The sequence below is a fragment of the Suricata suricatta genome, chromosome 17 (assembly GCF_006229205.1).
Source record: "Suricata suricatta isolate VVHF042 chromosome 17, meerkat_22Aug2017_6uvM2_HiC, whole genome shotgun sequence".
Classification (NCBI taxonomy): domain Eukaryota; kingdom Metazoa; phylum Chordata; class Mammalia; order Carnivora; family Herpestidae; genus Suricata; species Suricata suricatta.
In genome coordinates, this window is record NC_043716.1 from 8560519 (window position 1) to 8583735 (window position 23217).

General features: G+C 42.3%; 1 protein-coding gene across 2 annotated transcripts; it reads left to right on the top strand.

The window, feature by feature from the left end:
* The first annotated feature begins 2273 nt into the window (after positions 1-2273).
* On the top strand, positions 2274-22995 carry ZNF286A (zinc finger protein 286A). Of its 2 annotated transcripts, none has more exons than XM_029928958.1 (6): positions 2274-2327; positions 2714-2943; positions 3828-3946; positions 7250-7364; positions 8594-8686; positions 18684-22995. In XM_029928958.1, exons 2-6 carry the CDS (start codon positions 2916-2918, stop codon positions 19913-19915), a joined length of 1587 nt encoding a protein of 528 aa, XP_029784818.1. In that variant the 5' UTR covers positions 2274-2327; positions 2714-2915; the 3' UTR covers positions 19916-22995. The 2 variants fall into 2 exon arrangements, with proteins under 2 accessions (XP_029784818.1, XP_029784819.1); XM_029928959.1 differs by having other exon boundaries at positions 3858-3946.
* Positions 22996-23217: the final 222 nt, after the last annotated feature.

A 23217-nucleotide genomic window follows, 5' to 3' on the forward strand; every position in this document is an offset into this window, starting at 1 on the left:
GGGGCCTGGGTGGCTCAGCCAGGTAAGCATCCAACTCTTGATTTCTGCTTTGTATGTTATAAATTGTTCAGTTTATTTTCCTTTTATAGCAATAAAATTCTTCAGGCATCTTTTTCCCCCTGTGAGTCCATACTCTCCAGGTCCAGGTTATAAGCCAGTAATAATAGGGAGGGAAGGGAACCAAGCCCTGGGGTGTTTTCTTTATCTTCTTCAACTCACCAGGAAGGGCACAAACTGTAATCCGTATGTCTGTATTTGGAGAGGGCAAGGAGAACTTAGGGTAACGAGTTATTTTTTTAAAGCAAAGGATCTATTGCGTTAATATTTGGGCAATACCACTTGCCAAATACCACCCTCTTCCTACCAGATTATCTTAACCCTCAGAGAACCTCTCTATCTCTACCTCATTTTTTACAATAATCACCAGGCTCACTCTGTGTGTGTGTGTGTGTGTGTGTGTGTGTGTGTGTGTGTGCGCTGGGGTGGGAGAAATCTGAATTAAATCCTTTGAGGTGAATATGCTTGCATCCATCAGTATCCACGCTTCTCCCATCCCAGCTCTAAGGCTACCCTGTGCAATGGTGAAGGAGTAGGCAGGGAACCACCCAGCTTAATGTGAGAGTAGATGGGAGCAGGGAAACAAACTAAAAAGCAGCCCCACTCCCTACAGCACCTACCTGTAGCCTCATTGTGGCATCTATCTTCCACTGCTGCTGCCATTCCGTCCCCACCTACACACACACACACACACCCACTCACACCCTGGAACCAACTGTAGCCATTAGTCTTCCAGAGGGTTTTCAATCAATTTTTCAATAGTTTCTCAATCCAACAACCTCCTTCCTTTCGCAAGATACCCAGGTTGGGTCTGGGGAAAGGAGCCAGCCATTTAGATTAGGATGCTGTATTAGTTAGCTTTTCTTTGCATGACTATATCACTATACACTTAGTGACTCAAAACATACATACTATCTCGTAGTGTCTGTGGGTGAAGTCTGAGCACAGCTTAGCTGGGTCCTCTGCAGCTAGCTCTTAAGGTGTCAGCCGGGGCTGGGTTCTCATGTGAAGACTCTCACAGAAATTATCCACTTCCAAGTACCAGGGGTTGGTTGAAAGGGTTTGGGTTCCTGCTGGCCACCCACAGTTCCTTGTCATGTGCTCCCCCCAACATCAACCCTTGCTACATCAAAGCCAGCAAAGAATCTCCTAGCAAGCAGCATTACAATCATGTCACCTTTATTGTGTTCAAATGTTTAATAGTGAGTCACAGGTCCTACCCACACACACACTCAAGACAGGATTACACAAGGGTGTGAATAATGGGAGCTAATCAGATAACGAGAGCCAGAGGAGGGGTGCCTTCTTGTGAGGACGAAAAATCATTTCCCCCCAAAGTTTTTGAGAGCCACTTCAAAAGATTTGAGTGGTAAAGTCGCGTTATATTCTTGCTTTAGAATGGTCACCGACCAGAAAGTGTGGCAAATACACTGGTGGGAAAGAAAACTTGAGTTAGGGACTTGGAGATAAGACAGTGAAAAAGAAGAGTTGCGGAGATTCTGGTCCTGGCTTTTGCAAAGGGGTTTGTGCGCGGTGAAAGTCAGTCACCGAGAAAAGGGCAGTTTAGATGTTTCAGAGTTTGGGGTGGGGAACGCATACAGTCAAAGACTAACCATGCTCCTTTGAGCAAACAACCTCTTCTGATAAATTTAAATTGTCATGGCTGCAAAGAATGTTGCTCCAATGTGTTGAAACTAGCCGAGTCTTTTCGACTCATCTATTTCACACAAGTTAATTTTGTGTATTACAAGCCGTCTATGGGTGCACGAACATCGGTTTGAGTATACAACCTCCTATTCCCCCAAATACACCTTTCACATTGTTTGAAGGCAAAAGAGGAGTTTGGGGAAGACAAAATATGGGGGAAGCCATATGTGCTCATGTAATCTGACAGTTGAGTCATTAGGGTTGAATTCTTCAGCAGCCTAAGCACAGCGCGGCAGCCCCACGAGGAGACAAAGCGCAGGTACCGGCTGACTTCACTCCGTCACTCTGGCGTTCGCGCTCTCCCTTGGGGGTAACCGACACTAGCGATGCTGCCCGATACTCTCGCGAGAGGGAAGGAGACCACAGCGCCTTCGATTCTCCCAGCCGCGCCACGTGTACCCCCACCTGCTGAGAAACGGAGTCTGGCAACGCCCAGGGGCTTCTGGGATTCGTAGTTCCGGGGCTGGCTGAGGCCTGCCAGCCTTGCCCCGCTCTTTCTTACGCATGCGCGATTCCGAGCTGGCCCAAGAAGTTCGTAGCCTTTGTCAGGCCCGGGATGGGAGGTGAGTTTGGACGCTTCCATGCCGCGCTTCTCCGCTCAGCCTAGATGGTGGCCCCAGGGCATCCGTTCGTGCCGAGTCGGGGCTGCAGTGCGCGTTTGTGGAAGGGGCCTCGAGGGAGGACCAGGAGCCCCATCCCTCCGCGCTCCGGCCCGAATCCCTCCCGCGGTGCCGCCTCCCCGGGACGCGGGTGCGAGCGCGGTGCGGGCGGGGGCGCGACGGGCGAGTCGCTGGGCTTCGGGGAGAGCCCGGAGCGCGGCGGCGTTGGTCTGTGCGCCTGCTGCCTGGGCTGGTCCGGTGCAGCCGCTCGGTGCCCCCAGGGACAGCCGCAAGCTGCAGGGACCGGCGCCGGGCACCCAGCCTCAGGGATGCTGTCCCGGGGTTTCCAGGTTCCAGCCTCGCAGGACCGAGCCAGGCTCGAGACTGAGGAAGAAACCCTACCCGACCTGATCGAAGCCTTTCCGCGGAGCCCCCCGAGGGAAGGCAGGAGGGAGGACGACGAGGCCGCGGGGGCTTCTCGCTGTGCGGCCCGGGGAGTCTGAACTGGCGGGGGGACATCGGAATAGTCTGAACCGGGAGCAGGTGGTGATCATGGAGACCGATGTGCACGAGAAGAGAGGTGAGAGTTGCAGAAGTGTTGAACTTGTGTCGTGTAAGGGCCAAATTCCTTCCTCCTGAAGGGAAATCAGTTGCCTCGCAGGAGGTGGCTCTTGTGGAGAGTGCTGTCCGCTCCTTTGTCTGTGGGGATGGATGGGCTCTTTGAGTGAGCCTCGGGGGCTTGGTGTGGGATCCATCCCCCTTTCCTCTCCAACTGGGCGCTCTATGGACGCTCCAAAGCCACCCCCAAAGTCCGAGCGGAATGAGCATAGCCTCGATTACTTTCTGTCCCGCATGTTTCCTCCCAGATGACTGCCTTCCTCGCTTCAACCATCAGCCTGAGAATTTAGCTTTTTGCAAGGCAAAAGTATCGTCCACACCTTCTATGCCTTTTTATCTGGACAACAGCCCTGAGATTTCAATAAGCAAAGGATTTTTGTGTTATACAGGAGAAAACAGGCCTAGAAATCCAAGACTGACTTCCAGTACTACGAGGGAAGTCTTTGTTGAAGTTTGGACTCCTACATCAGAATTACATCCCCCGCTGCTTGTTAGATTTCTAGATCACACTGCAGACTCAACTAATGATAATTATTTGGAGATGGAGTGCAGCAGTCTACGTTCTAAAGAAGTTTGCAGGATGCTTTTTTGAAAACCGTTGAGCCTGTTTTTCTGATAGGGACATTCAGCTCGGGGATCAAACAGACTTATTTTAATTTTTAGATTGGAGAGTGCCATCTTCCAGAATGTGTTATAATTGTAGGGGTAGTTCTGGACATTCCCCAGGATGCTGGGATCCTGGATTGCTCCGGGCGCCCTTCTGTTACAGTGTTTGCAGGGAGCATCATTAGTTGGGGGGAGGGGGGCGGGTTTTAGACTTACAAATCTGAGTCACACAGTGGCTAGGCCCCATCATTACTGCTTTCTTGCCCTTAGCTGTGTCTTCCCAGGATTCTCCCCTTTCCCAAGAGCAGAGCGTGGAAGAGGGGGAAGTGGCAGCTCTGCGCCTCACAGCTAGATCCCAGGTAAGTGTGAGTCCCTGCTGATTATTGAAAATTACGCCTTATTTCTCAGAGGATAGATGTACTCCCTTGTTTGTAGTGTGGACTTTTCTTGTCCCCTAGAGCTCATATAGAGAGCTGGGTTCCAGTCCTAAGAGATTGCTTGACTATCTAATGCACTCCTAGTAGAAAATGTCGCCTACTTACCCATAGTGCCCTCTCCATGTAGTATTTATTGTCATTCAACAGGCATAGAAGAAACATTGCCCGTCTGTGACCGTTTATACTCATTTCTGTGCTTGGTAACTTAGGAAACGTATTTTTAAATGTTTATTTATATTTGAAAGAGGGGGAGAGGAAGGGGGGAGGGGCAGAGAGAGAGGGAGACAGAGAGTCTGAAGCAGGCTCCGGGCTCTGAGCTGTCAGCACAGAGCCCCACGAGGGCCACAAACCATGAGATCTTGACCTGAGTCAAAGTCGGCTGCTCAACCGGCTGAGCCACCCAGGCACCCCCGGAAGGCTTAATTTAAACAGTTAGAATCCAGCCCTCCAAACTGATGAATGCTGAAGTATTTTAGAGGTGAGGTGTTAAGTCTACAGCCTACATTCCAATCCGCCCCCCTTCCCGAGGGAAAATATTAAGAATTGTTGAATTTGAGTGGTAGTTGGGTAATGTGGGCAAACAGTGTATTAGTCTCCTAACTTTTTGTATATCTGAAACATTTTATTGGAAAAAGTTGGGTAGAAGAAAAGAGCTCCCCATGATGTGTGCGGCATACCTCAGTTAACCTTTCTTTTTGCTACTATAATCCAAAGTGTGAAAATTAGACACCTGGCACATTAGTACTGTTTGAAAAGTGACTTCTCAGCATTTTTTTTTTTAACCTAAGCAGTCTCCGCACCAAACATGGGTCTCGAACTCACTACCCTGAGATCAGGAGTCCTACGCTCTTCTGACTGAGCCAGCCAGACACCCCTTCTCAGGATCCCTATATACTTGTTTGTCTCCATTGGTTTCTCCAGTCTTACATGAGTCTAGAAGCCTGTATTAGTCAAGAAGTTTTAAGCGCAGCTCATGAAAATTCAAACTGGCTTAAGGAAAAAATAGTTATTGGCTAACATAAGTGAAACATCCAAGTATGGTAGAAACAGAATCCACACAGTATTACTAGAACCTACTCCATCCATTTCATTGACCTTTTTTCTTCCTCTCATTGGGCATTGCTATTCATCAGGCTTTCCCCCCTAATGCTGGCTCCTAACATATTTAGGCTTACATCTTCCCATGTTAAAGACCAGAGTAAAAAAGGCATTTTCTCTCACACTCCTTCCGGCCCACCTCTCGGAATTAACTCTTTGATGGGCATTAGGCGCGTTCTGGCACCATTCTTGGGCAGATATAATGGTAATTTTCTAATCGGTCAGACCTAGGGAATATACCTGCACACACTCATATACACACACGTCTCTCCCATGAGTCAGGGATGGAATTACTACCACTTGAACTATACTAAAAGTAGGCAAGCCTGGCGGCCAGAGGAAACTCGGGGTGTAGCTCCCAGAGGAACGGTGAATGCTTTATTTATTTCAACACTTTGATAATGGATTCAGGACTGTTACAGCTTCCGGTGGATTAAACCTTCTATGGAAATTTTTTTAAAGCTGTCTTTTGCAATGCATTCGATTTTTTTTGATGCCAACTTTGCAGCTATTTTTCTTAGTAGAATTTTCCTGGGCTATTTTTTATCTTTAACATATTATATTTTTAAAAATATTAAAGTTCTAATTCTTGCTCACTGTAACCAGGTGAACAGCACAGACATATATAAGACAAAGGTAATATTACCTCCCCAGATTCAGTCCCCCACCTCTCCGTAGTGAGGATGACAGTGTGACGTGTACTTCCTTTTCCTTCCCTCTCATCCCAACTTTGGGGTGTTTTTTTTTTGAGTGTTCTTTCTGTAAACAGGTTGCAGATTTTTTAAAAAATAACTTTTTATGACGAAGGAGCCTGGGTGGCTCAGTCAGTTAAGAGTCTGACTTCGGCTCAGGTTTCATCTCACGATTCAGGAGTTCAAGCCCCGAGTTGGGCTCTGTGTTGACCATTCAGAGTCTGGAGCCTGGTTCGGGTTTTGTGTCTCCCCTTCTCTGCTCCTACCCCACTCGCACATTGTCTCTCTCTGTCTTTCAATAATAAATGTTTAAAAAAAGGTTTTTTTTAATAAGATAAAAATCTTTTTATGAGGTAAATCAATTGATATTAATTACTTGTGTTTCAAATTTACCATGTGATTTGTACAATTCTGTTTGCTATGTTTTATTTCTCCTTTTGCATTGTTTCCTGCCTTTTGTGCAATAGTTTGCATTTTTGTTCTGTGTTTTTTTCTTTAAATGGTCAGGAAATTCATTCCTTTTGACTGTCATTTCAGCTATGGATATGCAGATTATAGGATCAAGGCTATTTTTTATTGATAATATCTTGTCTACTTAGTGGCTACTTAATGATTTTATATTTCATTTTATTTTTCAGAGTTGATTCTTGTTATTTTTTTTATTCTTGTTATTTAAATCTCTGATTATTTCTACTTTGGAACCGTTATTTTGAAATAATTTTAGACTTAAAGAAATGTTATAAGAAGAGTTTTTTTTTGTGCTCCATTCAGATTCTCCAAAAGTTAACATTTATTTCACTTATTATAATTTATTACAGCTTTTATATACTTGTGTTATATAAACTTAATCCTATGATATTTACACATGAACAATTATAAGTTATATCTGTACCTTCAATTAATTCGTTGCTGTTAGTTTCCAGTTTAATGCTTTTTGCCTTGAATTCCGTGCCTAACTGGATTTGGTGCCCGTTGCCAATCTTTTCATTCCATAACTTCTTCCTTTGCAAGTTCTGCATTTCACTCCATCTTCTGATTGGCTAGATTGATCCTTTAAGTTTTTATTGAGGCCTCACAAGGAGAATTATACAGACATGCATAAGTTTTCCTCTGCTGTTTTTTGTTTACTTTGCCAAATTGCATTGTTGACTCATTGGTTCGTGTTTCAAGACTTTTCAGCCCCAGAAAAACTATAGTCTCAATGGAAAAACCAGGGTCTTACTTCTTTTGGTTCTCATATGGACTCCAGGCTGTAATCGATGCCCAATGACTTTGGAGTATCTGAGTACATGAGAAGGCTTATCATTTATCACACCCATTTCCCCTCCCGCATGTGTTTTTATACATCTGTCTACTCTAGGACCAGCGGAAATTGGGGGGTGGAGTTGAGTCTGTTGAGTGACAGATGGTGAACAAAAGTGTGTTTGTGTCTTAGGCGTCAGTGACATTCAAGGATGTGGCCATGGACTTTACCCCCGAGGAGTGGGGGAACCTGGATCCTGCACAAAGGGAGGTGATGCTGGAGAACTACAGGAACCTGGTGTCGTTCTGTAAGGATGGCTTCTCGTTGGGACTTGAATCCGCGTAGGGGGACATCGTTACTTTACTGAAACTGAAGTAGCTTAACAAAGCCTTCACTTTTGCATTCAGAAATCATAAAGTATTGATCCCTTTGGGCCCGGAGAAGATGTTTCTGCCCTCAGCTGTTGGGGAAATGTCTGTGCTTGTTTCGTATCAAAATTCTTTGGATTCAAATCACAGAAACCTAATTCACACTAACTTTAAGGGGATAAAAATCTTGATTCAGGGAATCATATATGTTGTCAGAAATCTCTTTTATTTATTTTTTTAATCACGTGGCCTGGCTTTGCCCTGTGTTAGCTTTATTCTTAGGATCTCCCCATGTGGCAAAGAAGGCCATTGGCAGCTCTAAGGTGGCATGATTCTTTCAGTTAGAGAGTTCTCTCTGGCCAGTGTGGAACTTGTGCTCACTCTGTGGAGAGTGTGTGGGTGTAGGCATGTGCGAGCAGGTGCACGTGCGCGTGTGTGTGTGTTCATTTGGGGGTAGAAGGAACTATGTTATCTTCTCCCAGTGATATGTACACAAGAACATTTAAAAGTTATATCTATACTCTTAATTTGTTGCCATCATTTTCTAATTTAATACTTTTTGCCTTGAATTTTGTGCTTATGTAATAAATTCCCTAAGAAAGTGGGTTCTGGTAAATGAAGAGGGAAGAAAGGTGAAAACCATTAGAAAGGAGACAAAAACTCTAGTCACCATAGGGCACTTTTCATGCCGCTCCTGAGGTCCCACTTTCTCCACTTCTTCCCCAAGCTAAGGACTCTCTGGAACATCTTCAACAGAGACATAAAGAGAAATTGTCTTCTTTTTTAAAGTAAGTTCTACGCCCAACGTGGGCCATGAACTCATGACCCTGAGATCAAGAGTTCCGTGCTCTCCCGACTGAGCCAGCCGGGCGCCCTGAGAAATTCTCTTCGTCTTGAGAGGCAAAAACATTTGCCTTATCCAGTGCGTATACGCAGGACCCAGACTCTTGGCTGCAGATATTTGGAGCTTTATCCAGAGGCCCATCCTCCTTGTTTCCGGTCTCCATATCCTCCCGATGTCCTGTCTTTGTGGATCAAGGGCTTAGGATTATGCTCTAGAATAGACTTCTGTGCCCATCACAAATAGTTAAGCCCTGTTTCTTTTTGTTGTTCTTTCTTTTCTTTGTCTGCTTGTTTTTTGTTTTGTTTTGTTTTTTTTAATGAGTAGGGCTTCCAGCTTCCAAACCTGAGAACTACAATTTGGAGAACGGAAAAGAGCCACTGACACTTGAGAGAAAAGCCCCTAAAAGCAGCTCTTCAGGTGAGTCAGATGCGTGGGAATCTTCAGAAACAGTAGCGTCACAAGACAGGGAAAAAGTGACGCTTTTCAGTGCTTACGAAAGAATATTAGAAATGCCTACATGCTTTTCTTTTTTAAATATCTTATTTTAAATTATATAGCTTTTTAAATAATATAAAAGTTGAGAAAATAAAGTAACACACGTGTTCACTGTCAAAAATGAATCATATGCCAACACTTTGCTTCTTTTGCATTTGTTTATTTTGCAACATAGAATAAAAATATCCTAACTATACGGTTCCCTGGATTTTCACAAATGAACACATTCATGTAACTAGTGCCCCGATCAAGAAGCAACCTCACCAGCCCAGAAGCACCCTTGTCCCTTCATTCCTTCCAACGGTGACCTTATCCCAACTTCTAACACCATAGATGCGTTTTGGCTGTTCTTGAACTTCATTTAGACAGAATCCGATTGTATATTCTGATGTCTGGCTTTCTTCCCTGGACATATCTGTGAGATACATCCACGTTCTTGCATGTGGTTCTAGTTCATTCTCTCTGTTGGGCCATCTTTCATTATGCCAGTTTATGTGTCCTCTTGAGATGGGCATGTGGGTAGTTTCCAGGTTGGGGCTGAATGAAGAGGGGAGGGCTGCCATGTGTATTCTTTTACGTGCCTTCTGGTGAACACATACAGGCATACCTTGGAGAGTCAGGCAAGTGTTGCAGTAGAGGAAGCCAAAGGAATTTTCCGGTTTCCCGTTGCATATAAAAGCTATGTTTATATTATGCTACAGTGTACGGTAACATGTCTTCAAAAAACAATACACACACCTTAATTAAAAACTATTGTCTAGGGGCGCCTGGCCGGCTCAGTCAGTCAAGCATACGACTTCAGCTCAGGTCATGATCTCATGGGTTGTGGGTTTGAGCCCTGCATTGGGCTCTGTGCTGATGGCTCAAAGCCTGGAGCCTGCTTGGGATTCTGTGTCTCCCTCTCTGCTCATGTTCTGTCTCTCAAAAATAAATAAACATTTTTAAAAAGTTTAAAAGAAATATATTGTCTAAAAATGCCATCCTATGAGCTTTCAGCAAGTCGTAATCACTGAGCACAGATCACCATAACAAATATAATAATAATGAGAAAGTTTGAAATACCGCGAGAATGACCACAATGTGACACAGACGCACGAAGTGGGCAAATGCTGTTGGGAAAATGGGGTTGATACACTTGCTTGAGGCCGGGTTGCTACAAACCTTCCATCTGTGAAAAACAAAAAGACAATGCAGTATCTGCGAAGCACAGTTCAGTGGGATAAAACAAGGTATGCCTCTATTTGCATTTCTGTTGGATGAATACAAGAAGCGTTGCATCTTGGGGCCGGTGCCTGTTTCCTTTTGGTAGACAGCGCCAAACAGGCTTCCAAAGTCATGGTCCTAGTGACAGGTACCCTCCCAAGGCAGAGCATGTGCTTAGGAGTCGTTCCTCGTCCCCATCAGCAGTTGATGTTGTCTGTCTGCTTCATTGTAGCCATTCTTACAGGTGTGTGATGGCTTTTGAAGAAATTTAACAATGGTACAGATTTAGTTAAAGTCCTTTTGTTTGCTTTCTTCCTGCTCGTTGGGGTAAATCATGCTAATGTCTGGGGGAGGGGGAAGACTCACACGTATACGTATACACGTGTCAAAAAACACTTCTCTAGGGAGGCGCCTGAGTAGCTCAGTCCGTTGAGCGTCTCAGTCTTGATTTTGGCTCAGGTCATGACCGCAGGGCTGTGGGATCAAGCCCCATGTCAGGCTCTGTTGTGTATTCTTTCTCTCTCCCTCTGCTCCTCTCTGTCGCTCACGCTCGCTCTCTCTAAAATAAAATTTAAAAAGAGTTATGTATGCATGGTATTATGTTGTACTTTTTATTTTGTAATCCGACTCTTTTAAAACTTCACATTGTATTTTGATAGTCATGCATATGAATTGTGCTTATTTTAACTGCTGTGGAGTAAGTCCATTGTGTAAATAGTTTATTTTAATTTCTCTGCTGTTCGTAAGAGAGTTGCACTGATCATCGTTTTATTCACTCTTTCCATTCATCTTGAGGGTTGGCTTTGGTACAGAACCAGAATAAGAACTACTGGTTCTGCAGGTATCACATGTTTGGCTTTGTTAGGCACTGCCAAGGTCCTACCTCCATGCGGGCCAACAGTTGGTGCCATGAGGTTTTGTAATTTGTGTCAGGCTGATGGGTGTGAAGTGAAATTTCATGGTTTTTAATTTACGTTTCTCTGGTTATGAGTATTAGTAATTCATATGTTTCATTGGCTATTCAGGTTTCCTCTTTTGTAAATTACCTATTTATATTCTTTGCCTTGTTTTCTTGAAATTGGGCCATTCACATCTTTTTCTTGATGTGTTGGAATTCTTTATATGTTTTAGATACTAATATATGACAGGTACCATTACAAATCAGTGAGAAAAACATTAGTTCTTTTGATCTGTGGCTTATTCTATTTTATGGTGTCTTATGTATGCAGAACTTTTCATTTTTAATGTTAACAGATTTATCTTTTTTTTAAAGTTTATTTATTCATTTTGAGAGAGAGAAGGCAGGGGGTGGTCAGAGAGCAAGGGAGAGAGGGAATCCCAAGCAGACTCCACGCTGTCAGCATTAAGCCAGCCACGGAGCTCAAACCCCCGAACCACGAGATCATGACCTACGCCAAAATCAAGACTCAGACAATAACCAACTGAGCCACCCAGGTGCCTCATCCTTTTTTTTTTTTTTTAATATACTTTATTGCTTTTTCTGAATTGTCTTCCTTATTCCAATGCCAGGAAGATAATCTGTACTTTATTCTAAAATGTTCAAGTTTTATCTTACAGACAGATACTCTTGGGGAGTTGGCATATTCTGTGAATAAGGAAATACTTTTATCTTTCTGCATGTTTAAAACTGATAACAGCATCATTTATTGAAAAATCTATATTTTGTCACAGATTTGTCTGGTGCCATATATACTTGGGTCTGTTTCTAGGTTCTCTGGTTTCACTTTTCTGTCTATGCTGCAATAACATGTTTTAATTATAACAATAATTAGTTATATTTTATAGTTTGTATATCTCTAAAAGGAAAATTTTGCTTTAATATTCTTTTTTAAATCATCTTGTTCTTTGGAATACTGAGAGTTCTAAAATCTTCCCCTGTGATTATAGATTCATCTTTTTCCCCATGTAGGCCTGTCATTCTTTAAGACTTGCTTATTCATAACCTTTTTCCCTTTTTTAATGGGATGTCTTACCATTTTTTAAATTTTTTTTAATGTTTTATTTATTTTTGAGAGAGAGAGAGGGGCAGCATGAGCAGGAGAGGGTCAGAGAGAGAAGGGGACACAGAATCTGAAGACAGGCTCTAGGCTCCGAGCTGTCACCACAGAGCCTGTCGTGGGGCTTGAACCCACCAATTGTGAGATCATGACCTGAGCCAAAGTCGGACACTTAATCAAACTGAGCCACCCAGGCAGCCCCGTCTTGCCATTTTCTAAATCAGCTACATGAGCTCTTCATACATGAGTATTTATTTCTCATCAGGCGTTTTTTTCTAGATTTTGTTCTTCAGTTCTGCTCTGCTTTTTACTGTACAACTTTACTGTATTTCAATCTTCTGAGTTTTCCAGTTTTTTATTTGTGCTTGGAAATATCTCTCTCCAGGGCGCTTGGGTGGCTCAGTCGGTTAAAATCAGTCCAACTCTTGGGGCACCTGGGTGTCTTGTCAGTAATGCATTCCAACTTCAGCTTAGGTCATGATCTCATGGTTTACAAGTTCGAGTCCCGCATCAGGCTCTATGCTGATAGCTCAGAGCCTGGAGCCTGCTTCGGATTCTGTGTCTCTTTCTCTCTCTGCCCCATCCCCACTCACACTCTGTCTCTCTCTCAAAAATAAAACATTTAATAAAAATAAAATATTTTTAAAAATCAGTCCAACTCTTGGGGTGCCTGAGTGGCTTGGTCAGTAAGGTATCCAACTTCAGCTCAGGTCATGATCTCATGGTTCACGAGTTCAAGTCCCACATCGGGTTCTCTGCTGACAGCTCAGAGCCTGGAGCCTGCTTTGGATTCTATGTCTCCCTCTCTCTCTGTCACTCCCATGCTTGTGCTCTCTCTCTCTTTCTCAAAAATAAATAAAAGCATTTTTAAAAACCTTGAAATCAATCCAACTCTTGATTTCGACTCAGGTCATGATCTTGCAGTTCAGGAATTCAATTCCCACATGTTAGGCTCTGTGCTGACAGTCTGGAGCCTGCTAGAGATTCTCTCTCTCTTTCTCTCTCTGCCACTCCCGTGCTTGCTTGCTCTCTTACAAAATAAATAAATAAACTTTAAAAAAAATAGCTCTCTCCAAGATTAAGGAAATATTTTCTTCTGTTCTCTTCTAGCATATTTATCCTTTAATTTTTCTTAGAAATCCTTAATCCGTTTGGAATCACCTCTTCTCTGGCTGTATCTTTTTAGCTTTCTTTTCTGAACAGTTAAATGAATCACTCAAGGCTCGGTTTTAATCTCTCATCCCTCTGTATAGTTGGAATGATAAGTTTGAGCGTGTACACGGGACAGTCGGGAACACACCTGAGTGAAGCGAGCCGAGTGGGACAAATTGCAGGAACACATTCCTCCCCTGAAAAGAGTAGCCATTACTCCGGTAGCTCAAGAGCTGGCAATCTTTTAATGTAAAAGACTAGTTAATAAATAATTTAGGCCTTCTGAGGCATACGGTCTCTGCCGCAGTGACCCTGTCAGCCGTGGTGGCGTGGAAAGCAGTCGTAGACGGTGCATAAGTGAATGGCTGTGTTCCACTAAAACTTTATTTAGAAAAGTGGCAGCAGGCTGCGCTGCCCATCTTGGCTCCAACTGGTTGTTGTCATTCAGTATGTTTCTAGCTTTTTTCAAGAGAAACCCACAATTTGAATTTCTGTGTGAAATCTCTCTGTTTTTAAATGTTGTAACTAATCTGAGAAATCCGTTATGGGGCACCTGGGTGGTTCAGTCAGTTAAGCATCCAACTCAGTTTTGGTTCAGGTCATGATCTCACAGTTCACGGGTTCAAGCCCCACATCGGGTTCCACACTCTCAGTACCGAGCCCACTCGGGATTCTCTCTCGCACGCTCTCTCTCTGCCCCTCCCTCCCACTCTCTCTCTCTCTCTCTCTCTCTCTCAAAATAAATACATAAAACTTAAAAACAAATCTGTATAAACATTATGGGCCAAACACAACATGTCTGAGGGCCAGGTTTGTCCCACCGGTCACCTGTTTGCAGCCTCTATATCCCCCCACAACCAAATGATCATCTCTAGAGGAATCCCAAATTTGTTTTTCCAGCCTAGCTCTCTCCTCGGGCCTCCTGTTCTAAGCATCTGTGTAAGTATATGATGTTGTTATTTGCTTATGTTTAAGATGCCTCAGAGCAACCTGTTTAAAACCCAAGTTCCCCGTCCGCCCGGGAGGACCCTTTTCCAGTCCTTGTCTTAACGACACTCGCCATCTGGTCAAATTGCACAAGTCACACAAGCCGGAAATCTATGAACGGTTTCTGCACTTCCCTCTCTCTCTTTTTCCAGTTCATCGCTGCACTGATCTAATTTTATTGTCAATATTTCTTCATTCTTAGCATCCCTCCACCTCCCTTTTGTTTGCCTGGACTACCCTGATAATCTCAATTCTACCTTTGCCCCCATAGATTTCCACCATTCTTTATATTACAGTGAGGGTGAGGTTTTCAAATATAAATCTGATGGGGTCACCCTTTTGCTTAAAACATTCCAATGTCTTCCCATTGACCTTAGGATAATGATCAAAATCCCTGAGGTCCACAAAGTCTTGTAAAATCTGGCTTTTAGTCATCATTCCAATCTCATCTCACGCCCACTCACCCTGTTTTTATACTCGTAACTTAGTGGTTCTTAGGTACTCTGGCATCAAAGCATCAAGTTTAAGATTATTGAGGACCCTCACGAGCTTTTGTTTATGTGGTTTATATTTACCAAGAGTTCCTGTATTAGAAATGAAAACTGGGAAAAAAATTTAACTATTAAATAGTTCATTTAAAAATAAGAGTGATAGGGGATGCCCAGGTGGCTCAGTCATTTAAGCATTCGACTCTTGTTTTTGGCTCAGGTCAGAATCTCACAATTTCATGAGTTCAAGCCCCACATCAGGCCCCACGCAGCTGGCAGTGCAGAACCTGCTTGGGATTTTCTCTCTCTCTCTCTCTCTCTCTGCCCCTCCTCCACTCACACTGTCTCTGTCTCTCAAAATAAATAAACTTTAGGGAAAAAAAATAATTATGGCACCTGAGTGGCTCAGTTAGTTGAGTGACGCTTGATTTTCCAGGGTCATCAGATTGAGCCCTAGGTCATGGAGCCTGTTTAAGATTCTCTCTCTCCCTCTGCCCCTCTCTCCTACTCACGTGCTCTCTCTCTTCTTCTCTCTCTCTCTAAAATTAAAAAAAATTACAAACCCATTACATACCAATGGAAATAATTTTTCTGAACACAACTATTTGCTGCCCAAAAAAAAGTACTGAAAAGAATGCATTGTTTTACATTTTTGCAAATCTGTATTCTCACTCCTGCTTCTGAAGGCAGTTTGTTGTGATATTTGTTCCGGTCGACTTGAGTGAAAGAAACGTAGCCTCACTCCAGTGTACAGTTGGAAAAGAGAGTAGTTTATGGGTGTTTCAGATAAGTGTGGCTGTTCTGATACTATACTGAAACTGGGCATGTGGTAGTTTCTTAAAGATGAGCTACAGTGTGGCATCTGAAATCAGACCTGTGAATTTTTCATACTCTTTGGTTAAAATCTACTGATCTTTTGGAAACAAGTGGTCCACCGAGTTATGCAGATCTTTTAAGTATCAACACATTACATCCTACAGCTATTTTTTAAATCAAAATTTAAAAAATAATTTTTTTTAGTGCTTATTTTTGAAAGAGACAGCGTGAGTGGAGGAGGGACAGAGAGAGAGGGAGACACAGAATCCAAAGCAGGATCCAGGCTCCCAGCTGTCAGCACAGAGCCCAACGCGGGGCTTGAACCCATGTACCATGAGATCATGACTGGAGCCGAAGTCGGAAGCTTAACTGACTGACCCCCCAGGTGCCCCATTAAATCACAACTTTTAATATTACCACTGACCTTATCAGAAAACTCTTTAAGGATTAAGAAGCTGCCCAGCTCCCAGTGACAGATACAAGTTTTCCAAGATTCTGGTTTCTGCCTGAAAGGTGAAATTTTATTGAATACTGGTGATTGTTTTTTCTTGAAGTGACAGGCTCACTGAATTCCTGCCAAATACTCAACTTGGATAACATGTTTTGGATAAATGTGTGGTCCATGAGAAAAGTGGCTAATTTCAGCTCACAGCTCAAGTGATGTTCCGAATGGTTCTCTTCAAGACAGCCATCCTACTTTGACGCGGACAGAATTGCTTTATGAATATTCCCTATCTCATCAATTCAGAATTTTAAAAAGGCACATACTCAAAGTCTGCAATTTAATAAAATTAACAATGTTTACTGTTTCCTCAGACATTTTTAAGTGAAATAGGACTTTTTTTTTCTTAACTGAGAGTACGCGGCAGGGAGGAACGCAGCTGCAGTAAGTCTGTCGTCATTGTCCTGATTTGCGCTCAGTCATAAGCACTTTCGCCACCGTCAGTTTTGCGACATCAGCGCAAATGACAAGACAATGAGTGAGGTATAAAACATCTAAGCGTTGTATGGAAAATGGTTTTGAACCTCTGGCCTGCCAGGGGTTTATGGACCACACTTTGATATTTCTACCTACGTCCTTCTATCAGCCTTATATCAAGTTATGTTTTATGTGTTTAACACAGCAAGTGCTAATAAGTGTTTGCTAGCGTTTTCAATGGTTTATACTCATTTAATGCTTCTTCATGTAGGTACTGTCATTATTCCTCATGAAGTAGGTACTGTTCTTGTCCGTCTTACACATAAGGAAACCGAAGTAGAGAAGCCGAATAACCTGGCCCAGGTCACAGCTGGGATTAGATTCATGCACTCTGGCTCCAGAGTCCTTGCTCTCAACCACTGTGCTTTCCTCGTGTGTCCCTCTCACTGTGGGGCTTTTGTACGTATCATTCCGTCTACCTGGAGCAGTCACCTCTGTGCTTTGGTACCTGTCACCTAGAGCACTCACCCAGACTCCAACCCCACTTTCATTTCAGCTCAGCGATTTACTTCCTCAAGAAGTCTCCCCTCCTCTCCCTAGATTTCCCGTCTTACGTTCTTGCGTCGTGTCATTTGCGTCTTATTCCTCAGTAGTTAATTACTACAGGTGCATTGTTTCCATGCATTTGTGACTGTTGGCCTAAATCTTCTTCCCTTTCATGTGCAGAGACTGCGTGTGTCTTTCCTCAGTGCCTCACACAGAGCCTAGTGTGATAGATACTCAGTAGATAACTGTTGAATACACAGATAGAAGAGAAGCTTGATGAAGGAATAGAATTCATTTGGCTATATAGAATGAGGGCCATCCAACTTAATTTTCTTCTTCCTTTAATGTTTATTTTTGAGAGAAAGACAGACAGACAGCATGCAAGCAGGGGAGGGGCAGAGAGAGGGGGAGACACAGAATCCAAAGGCTTCAGGCTCTGAACTGTCAGCACAGAGCCCATCGTGGGGCTCGAACCCACGAGCCATGAGATTATGACCTGAGCCAAAGCCAGACACTTAACCACCTGAGCCACGCAGGCGCCCCTAACTTAATTTTCTTATAAATGTCTAATCATTAGCGCCATTTGTTGGAAAACAAATTATCTTTTATTGACTGACTGACATACCACCTTTGTATTGCTTTTAATCATATACGCTTGACTATTTCTGAAGTTGCTCTTCTGTTTCATTGATTAGTCTATTGCTTTGACCACACTCTTTAAATTATCTTAGCTTTATAAAGTAGTTTTATATTAGATGTAAAAATTCGAATACAATATTTAGAAATATCTAGCTTCCATCCCTGCCCTCCTCTATTCTGAAACTTTCTCTATAGGCAACCATTTTTATTAGTATTTCATTACTCTGTCCTTGGGTTTTGAAAATATAACCAAATTTGTATGTATATTTCTATCTCCCTCCCTCCTCCCTTTTTTTTCCTACACAAAAAGAAGTAAACTGTACACACTCACTTGCAGCCTGCTGGGTTTTTTTTTTAATTGTTTACTGTATCCTGGAGAGAACTTCATACCTATATATGGAGATCTTTCTGATTTTTTAAAAAGTTGCCTATCCTTCCATTTTATATTTACATCCTAGTGTATTTAATGAGTTCTCTACAGTAGAATATTAAGATTTTCAGTTGTATGTCTGTGTCATAATGTGTTTAATGAGTTTTCTATTTTATAAGTATGATATTAAGATTTACCAGTCTTTTGCCATCTCAATTAGTGTTAAAATGTGGAGTCTTGTGTAGATATAATTTCATATATTTGTCATTATATCTTTGGGTGATCATAGGAGATTTTTTATCAGAGATGTATTATAAAAGCATTGTTAGGGAAGATTAGACTGGAAATGGGATACATATTGGGACACGAATAGGATTGGATGTGTGTAAACCCAGAAGCCATAACTGTCCTCTACACTAAAGAGATAACTGTGTATTTATCACAGAAGTCGGTATTCAGTAAGAATCTGTTTCTCCCCTCTGCTGATCTAGTGTGCTCAGTACCTGCTCATCCAATGATGTGTTGCTTCATCTACATCTCTCCTTCTCCTGTATTTGGTCATCTTTATCCCCTTTTGACTGTCCTGGATAAGGTGTACTCCTTTTCTCCACATACACCATCCATATTGTTTGCTTCCATTTGCTTCTCTTTGCACATCATCTTACAAAAGTCAAATCCACTTACTCCTCGAAAGCATGCTTTTCATCTTCATTAGCTATTACAGAACTGTCTTTTGTTGAGCACTGAAATGAAGGAAATTTGCATTTCCAATTTCTTTCAGACCTGGAGACCCAGCCTGAGGACAAAGATTCAACTTCAGCACAAGATGTTTCCAAAGAAGAATCATGCCAAGCTGCAGTAATAGACAGACTGACAGGGAATGGTGTCTACGACTCCAGCTTGGAAACAACTCTTGAATGTGAAAATTGGTTAGAGAATCAGCAAGGAACTCAAGAGAGACACTTGAGAGAAATGTTCACCCATGTGAACTCACTCCCTGAAGAAGGAGCTCATGAGAATGACATATATTGGAAAAACTTTAGTCAGAAGTCTGTTCTTCTCCCTCAAGACAGAGTTCCTAAAGGATCCTATGCCTTCCATACACTTGAAAAAAGGTTGAAACCGAAATCAAACTTAATGAAAAAGCAAAGAACCTATAAGGAGAAAAAACCTCATAAATGTAACGATTGCGGTGAGCTCTTCACTTACCATTCAGTGCTGATTCGACACCAGAGAGTCCATACTGGAGAGAAACCCTATAGCTGCAATGAATGTGGGAAGTCTTTTAGCCACAGAGCTAATTTAACTAAACATCAGAGGACTCATACTAGAATTCTCTTTGAATGCAGTGAATGCAAAAAGGCCTTCACAGAAAGCTCATCCCTTGCGATACATCAGAGAATTCATATTGGGGAGAGACCATATGAATGCAATGAGTGCGGAAAAGGTTTTAATCGAAGTACACATCTTGTACAGCATCAGTTAATTCATACTGGTGTGAAGCCGTATGAATGCAATGAATGTGATAAAGCTTTCATTCATTCATCTGCTCTTATTAAACATCAAAGAACTCATACTGGAGAGAAACCCTACAAATGTCAGGAATGTGGGAAGGCCTTTAGCCATTGCTCATCCCTTACTAAACATCAAAGAGTTCATACTGGAGAAAAGCCATATGAATGTAGCGAATGTGGAAAAACCTTCAGTCAGAGCACACATCTTGTTCAGCATCAGAGAATCCATACTGGAGAGAAACCCTATGAGTGTAATGAATGTGGGAAAACCTTCAGCCGGAGCTCAAATTTTGCTAAACATCAAAGAATTCATATTGGAAAGAAACCATACAAATGTAATGAATGTGGGAAAGCCTTCATTCACTCATCAGCTCTCATTCAACACCAGAGAACTCATACTGGAGAGAAGCCTTACAGATGTGACGAATGTGGGAAAAGCTTTAAGTGCAGTTCATCCCTCATCAGACATCAAAGAATTCACACTGAAGAGCAGCTCTGAAAAATTAGTGAATGTGACGAGATGTAAGTTGGTTTTATCACTGTGTTAAATACCCGAGCATTTTGGTGGAATGCCCATAAAATGCTGCTGCAAGACCAATGTGTACGCATCTGATTTTACTTGCATAATACATAGTTTTGAGCCATAAACAATGTTCCTTCTATCCATTGATTTAATCAGTATGAAAGCTTCTAGCCAAGGATCTCAAATTTTGATCCTCACCCCCCAAACCCCCCACCACTATCAAATACCCTTTCATGGAAACTCAAGAAATCCTTGTGAGTGGATAGTAATATAATCATTGTGAGATCTGGATCCTCCCTCTCTTTGTCATATTGAAGCCCTTGTATAGCTTCTCATTCTGAAAGGAAATTCTTAATTTGTTAACTTAGGCAGAGGACCCATTCTTTATCATCAGGACGACACAGAGTGGTTCCTCTTTGGATCCAGAGTAGATCTCCAGATATACAGGTAGTGTCATTTCGCCAGAGAGGGTCATGTCTTTTACATTAGCTCTAAAACTTAAAAGTCAAGAGTTGAAATATGCTTCAGATCCTCTCCTTCCCCCCAAAGGCTACTGTCTCATTGGATGCACATAAATAGAATGTCTTCGTGGCAGGTTCTAAGTCACATTCACTTAACATTATGGTGGTCATCAGTTTAGAGAATTGTCATCCCTCTGCTGTGTAGATCTTTTTCTACTTCCTTGGAATAACCCTGAAGGTGAGAATGGGTCAACATCTAAACTGTAGTCTTCAGTCAAATGCCTCTTTTCTCATCCTTGGCACTGAAGGAATCCTTGTTGGTGTTTTTGTTGGTGTTGTTTACAACCACACGGAGATTTCATTTCTTTACCTTATTCTGCTTTCTGTAAACTATGCTTGGTCACATTGAGATAAAGCCCCTGGGGTGTTGAGGGTCTGAAAAGTTGATGAGTTCAATGTGTTACTATATTTAGGGTACCAGTCAAGAAGAATAACCGAAGCAGCTGTGAGACACAAGGACACACCTTCCTGTCAGATATGGAAAATAGTTCAGAGGACAGTGACTCACTGGAGGATAAGCAGCTTACCTCCATGAAGAAAAGGTTGCCATTTCTCTGGCTCTTAAGTCTATCCACAACTTTTGTTGTTATTACTGTTCTCCCTAAATGTGTGTTGGTCTTTGCCATATCCCAGAGCCCTAAAGAAGGTAGAAAAGGCAGGAAACCACAGTGATGACTTGACATAAGTTACATGGGTGACCAGAAACCAGCGGTGGGATTGGGAAAGCAAAAGTTCAAATAAATATTTAGCCAAATGCTATGCAAATGTCAGTTTTTATTGTTACTCTGTTGTATGAAAAGATTATAGAAAAGGTAGAAAGAAAGTAGTGACAGATTTCTTCTCTCTTCTCCAAACTTCTATCCTTTTTGAACATTTCAGAAACCAGTCCATGCTCTTGTCTTCTCCACCCTATCCTTGTTATTTCTTACAATCCCTTCTCTGTAAACCTTAGTTGTATTATTGAGGAAAAGTAGAGGAATAGAGTTTAAAGAAGTGGTAGTGGAGAGCAAACAAGATGGTTAAAGATGAAGGAGGTAAATCAGCTGCGAGGAAAATCAAAACAATAGGATCTGGGGCTGAAAGGGCTGGAAAGAGGTTTTGGAAAGAACAAAGACACACTGAAAGGGTGGAGGCTAGTGAGAAGGCTCAAGGTCTGAGAGGTCAGAGGAGGAGGCTGACACAGGAACAAGGGAAAGGCTCTTAATCCTTTTCACCACCTCAATACTCCATATCCATGGTCTACAGTAGGAACGGGTAGGCTATGGCCTGGACCCATGGACCAAGTCCAGTCCTCTGCCTGTTTCTCCAAACACAAGGCTTAGTTGGCTCTTGACCACACGCATTCTTGGTGCTACAATGTTAGCACCAAGTGCCCAACACTTGAGTGAAAATAAAGTCCTCATTTGGGGGCCAAATGTGACTGACAAAATTAAGAACATGTGGGCTTTTCAAAGCTGAGTTTGAATTCTGCCACGTCCATTTAGCATTTATGTGACCCTACTGCCTCTGAGTCTCAGTGTCTTTACCAGCAAAATGGAAATAAGTCATCCTTCTCTCATAAGTTATGAGGATTGGATAAGAATGCATGTAAGAGACCTGATACATGATAAGTTATGTAGAAAGCCTCTATATATGTGTGTGTATATATATTTGTAGATATATACATATATGTGTGTGTATATGCATATTTTAATGAAGTGTCCATCCATTTGGGCTGCCACAACAAAACAACTCACCACAGACTGAGTGGCTTATAAACAATATTCTCACAGTCCTGGAGACTGGGAAGTCCAAGATCAAGTCATCAACCCATTCAATGTCCGGTGAGGGCCTCCTTCCTCGTTCAGGGACAACCATCTTTTTCCTGGTGAAAGGGCAAGGGGCTCTCTGGGGCCTCTTTTATAAGGGCACTAACCCTATTCATAAGAATTCTGCCCTCATGACCTACTCACCTCCCAAAGACACCCCCCCCCTAATATTGTCACTCGGGGGATTAGATTTCAAGATAAATTTGGGGAGATAAAAACTCAGTCTATACAATAAGTGGCTAACTATTGATCAAGTAGAAAATTACTTAACAATGAATGTATCTTAAACCTCTTTTGTCTACCGGTCAAGAACTGTGACCATCCTACTATCTAGCTCCTCATAGAGAAGGGGCTTCTCTTTCTGCTCTTGCCTCCATCTGGTGCTGCTTCCTACAGAGCCTCCCTGAGACCTTGGGGAATACAGTTTTTTCCCTTCCAAGTACCACTTAACCAGGAACTATCTGATCGTTCCAAAGACTCAAGTTTGTAATCTATTTACATTTTCAATAGCATTAAGAGACTTGCTCTGAGTTGGTTTTACTGAGAAGTCTGACCCTTTACATTTCAGTATTTGTTCTCTTTATGCTCGATGTTTGATCTGTGTGTTTGTACTCCAACGTGATTCTTGGAAGTTTTAATGTTCCACTTTTCCAATGATTTTGGTTACCTATAAAACCAAATTGACTGCTCTTATTGGGCCACTGTTAATAAAGGTGTTGTTTATGTATATGTTGTCAAAAATGTTTGTAAATTGCTTCTTAATTTTCCTAAGTTGAGCATATTTTAAGAGGCAAAGAAAGACCTACCATAAAATTGTTCAGGAAATGGATCACATTTCTAATTGTTCATCTGGGCTTCACCACTTCTCAGATATGGGCCAGGGAATTCCCTCCACATAAGAAGGTTAAAGAGTAGAGGAAGGTTGTTTCTACCAAATGCTGTTGAGTCC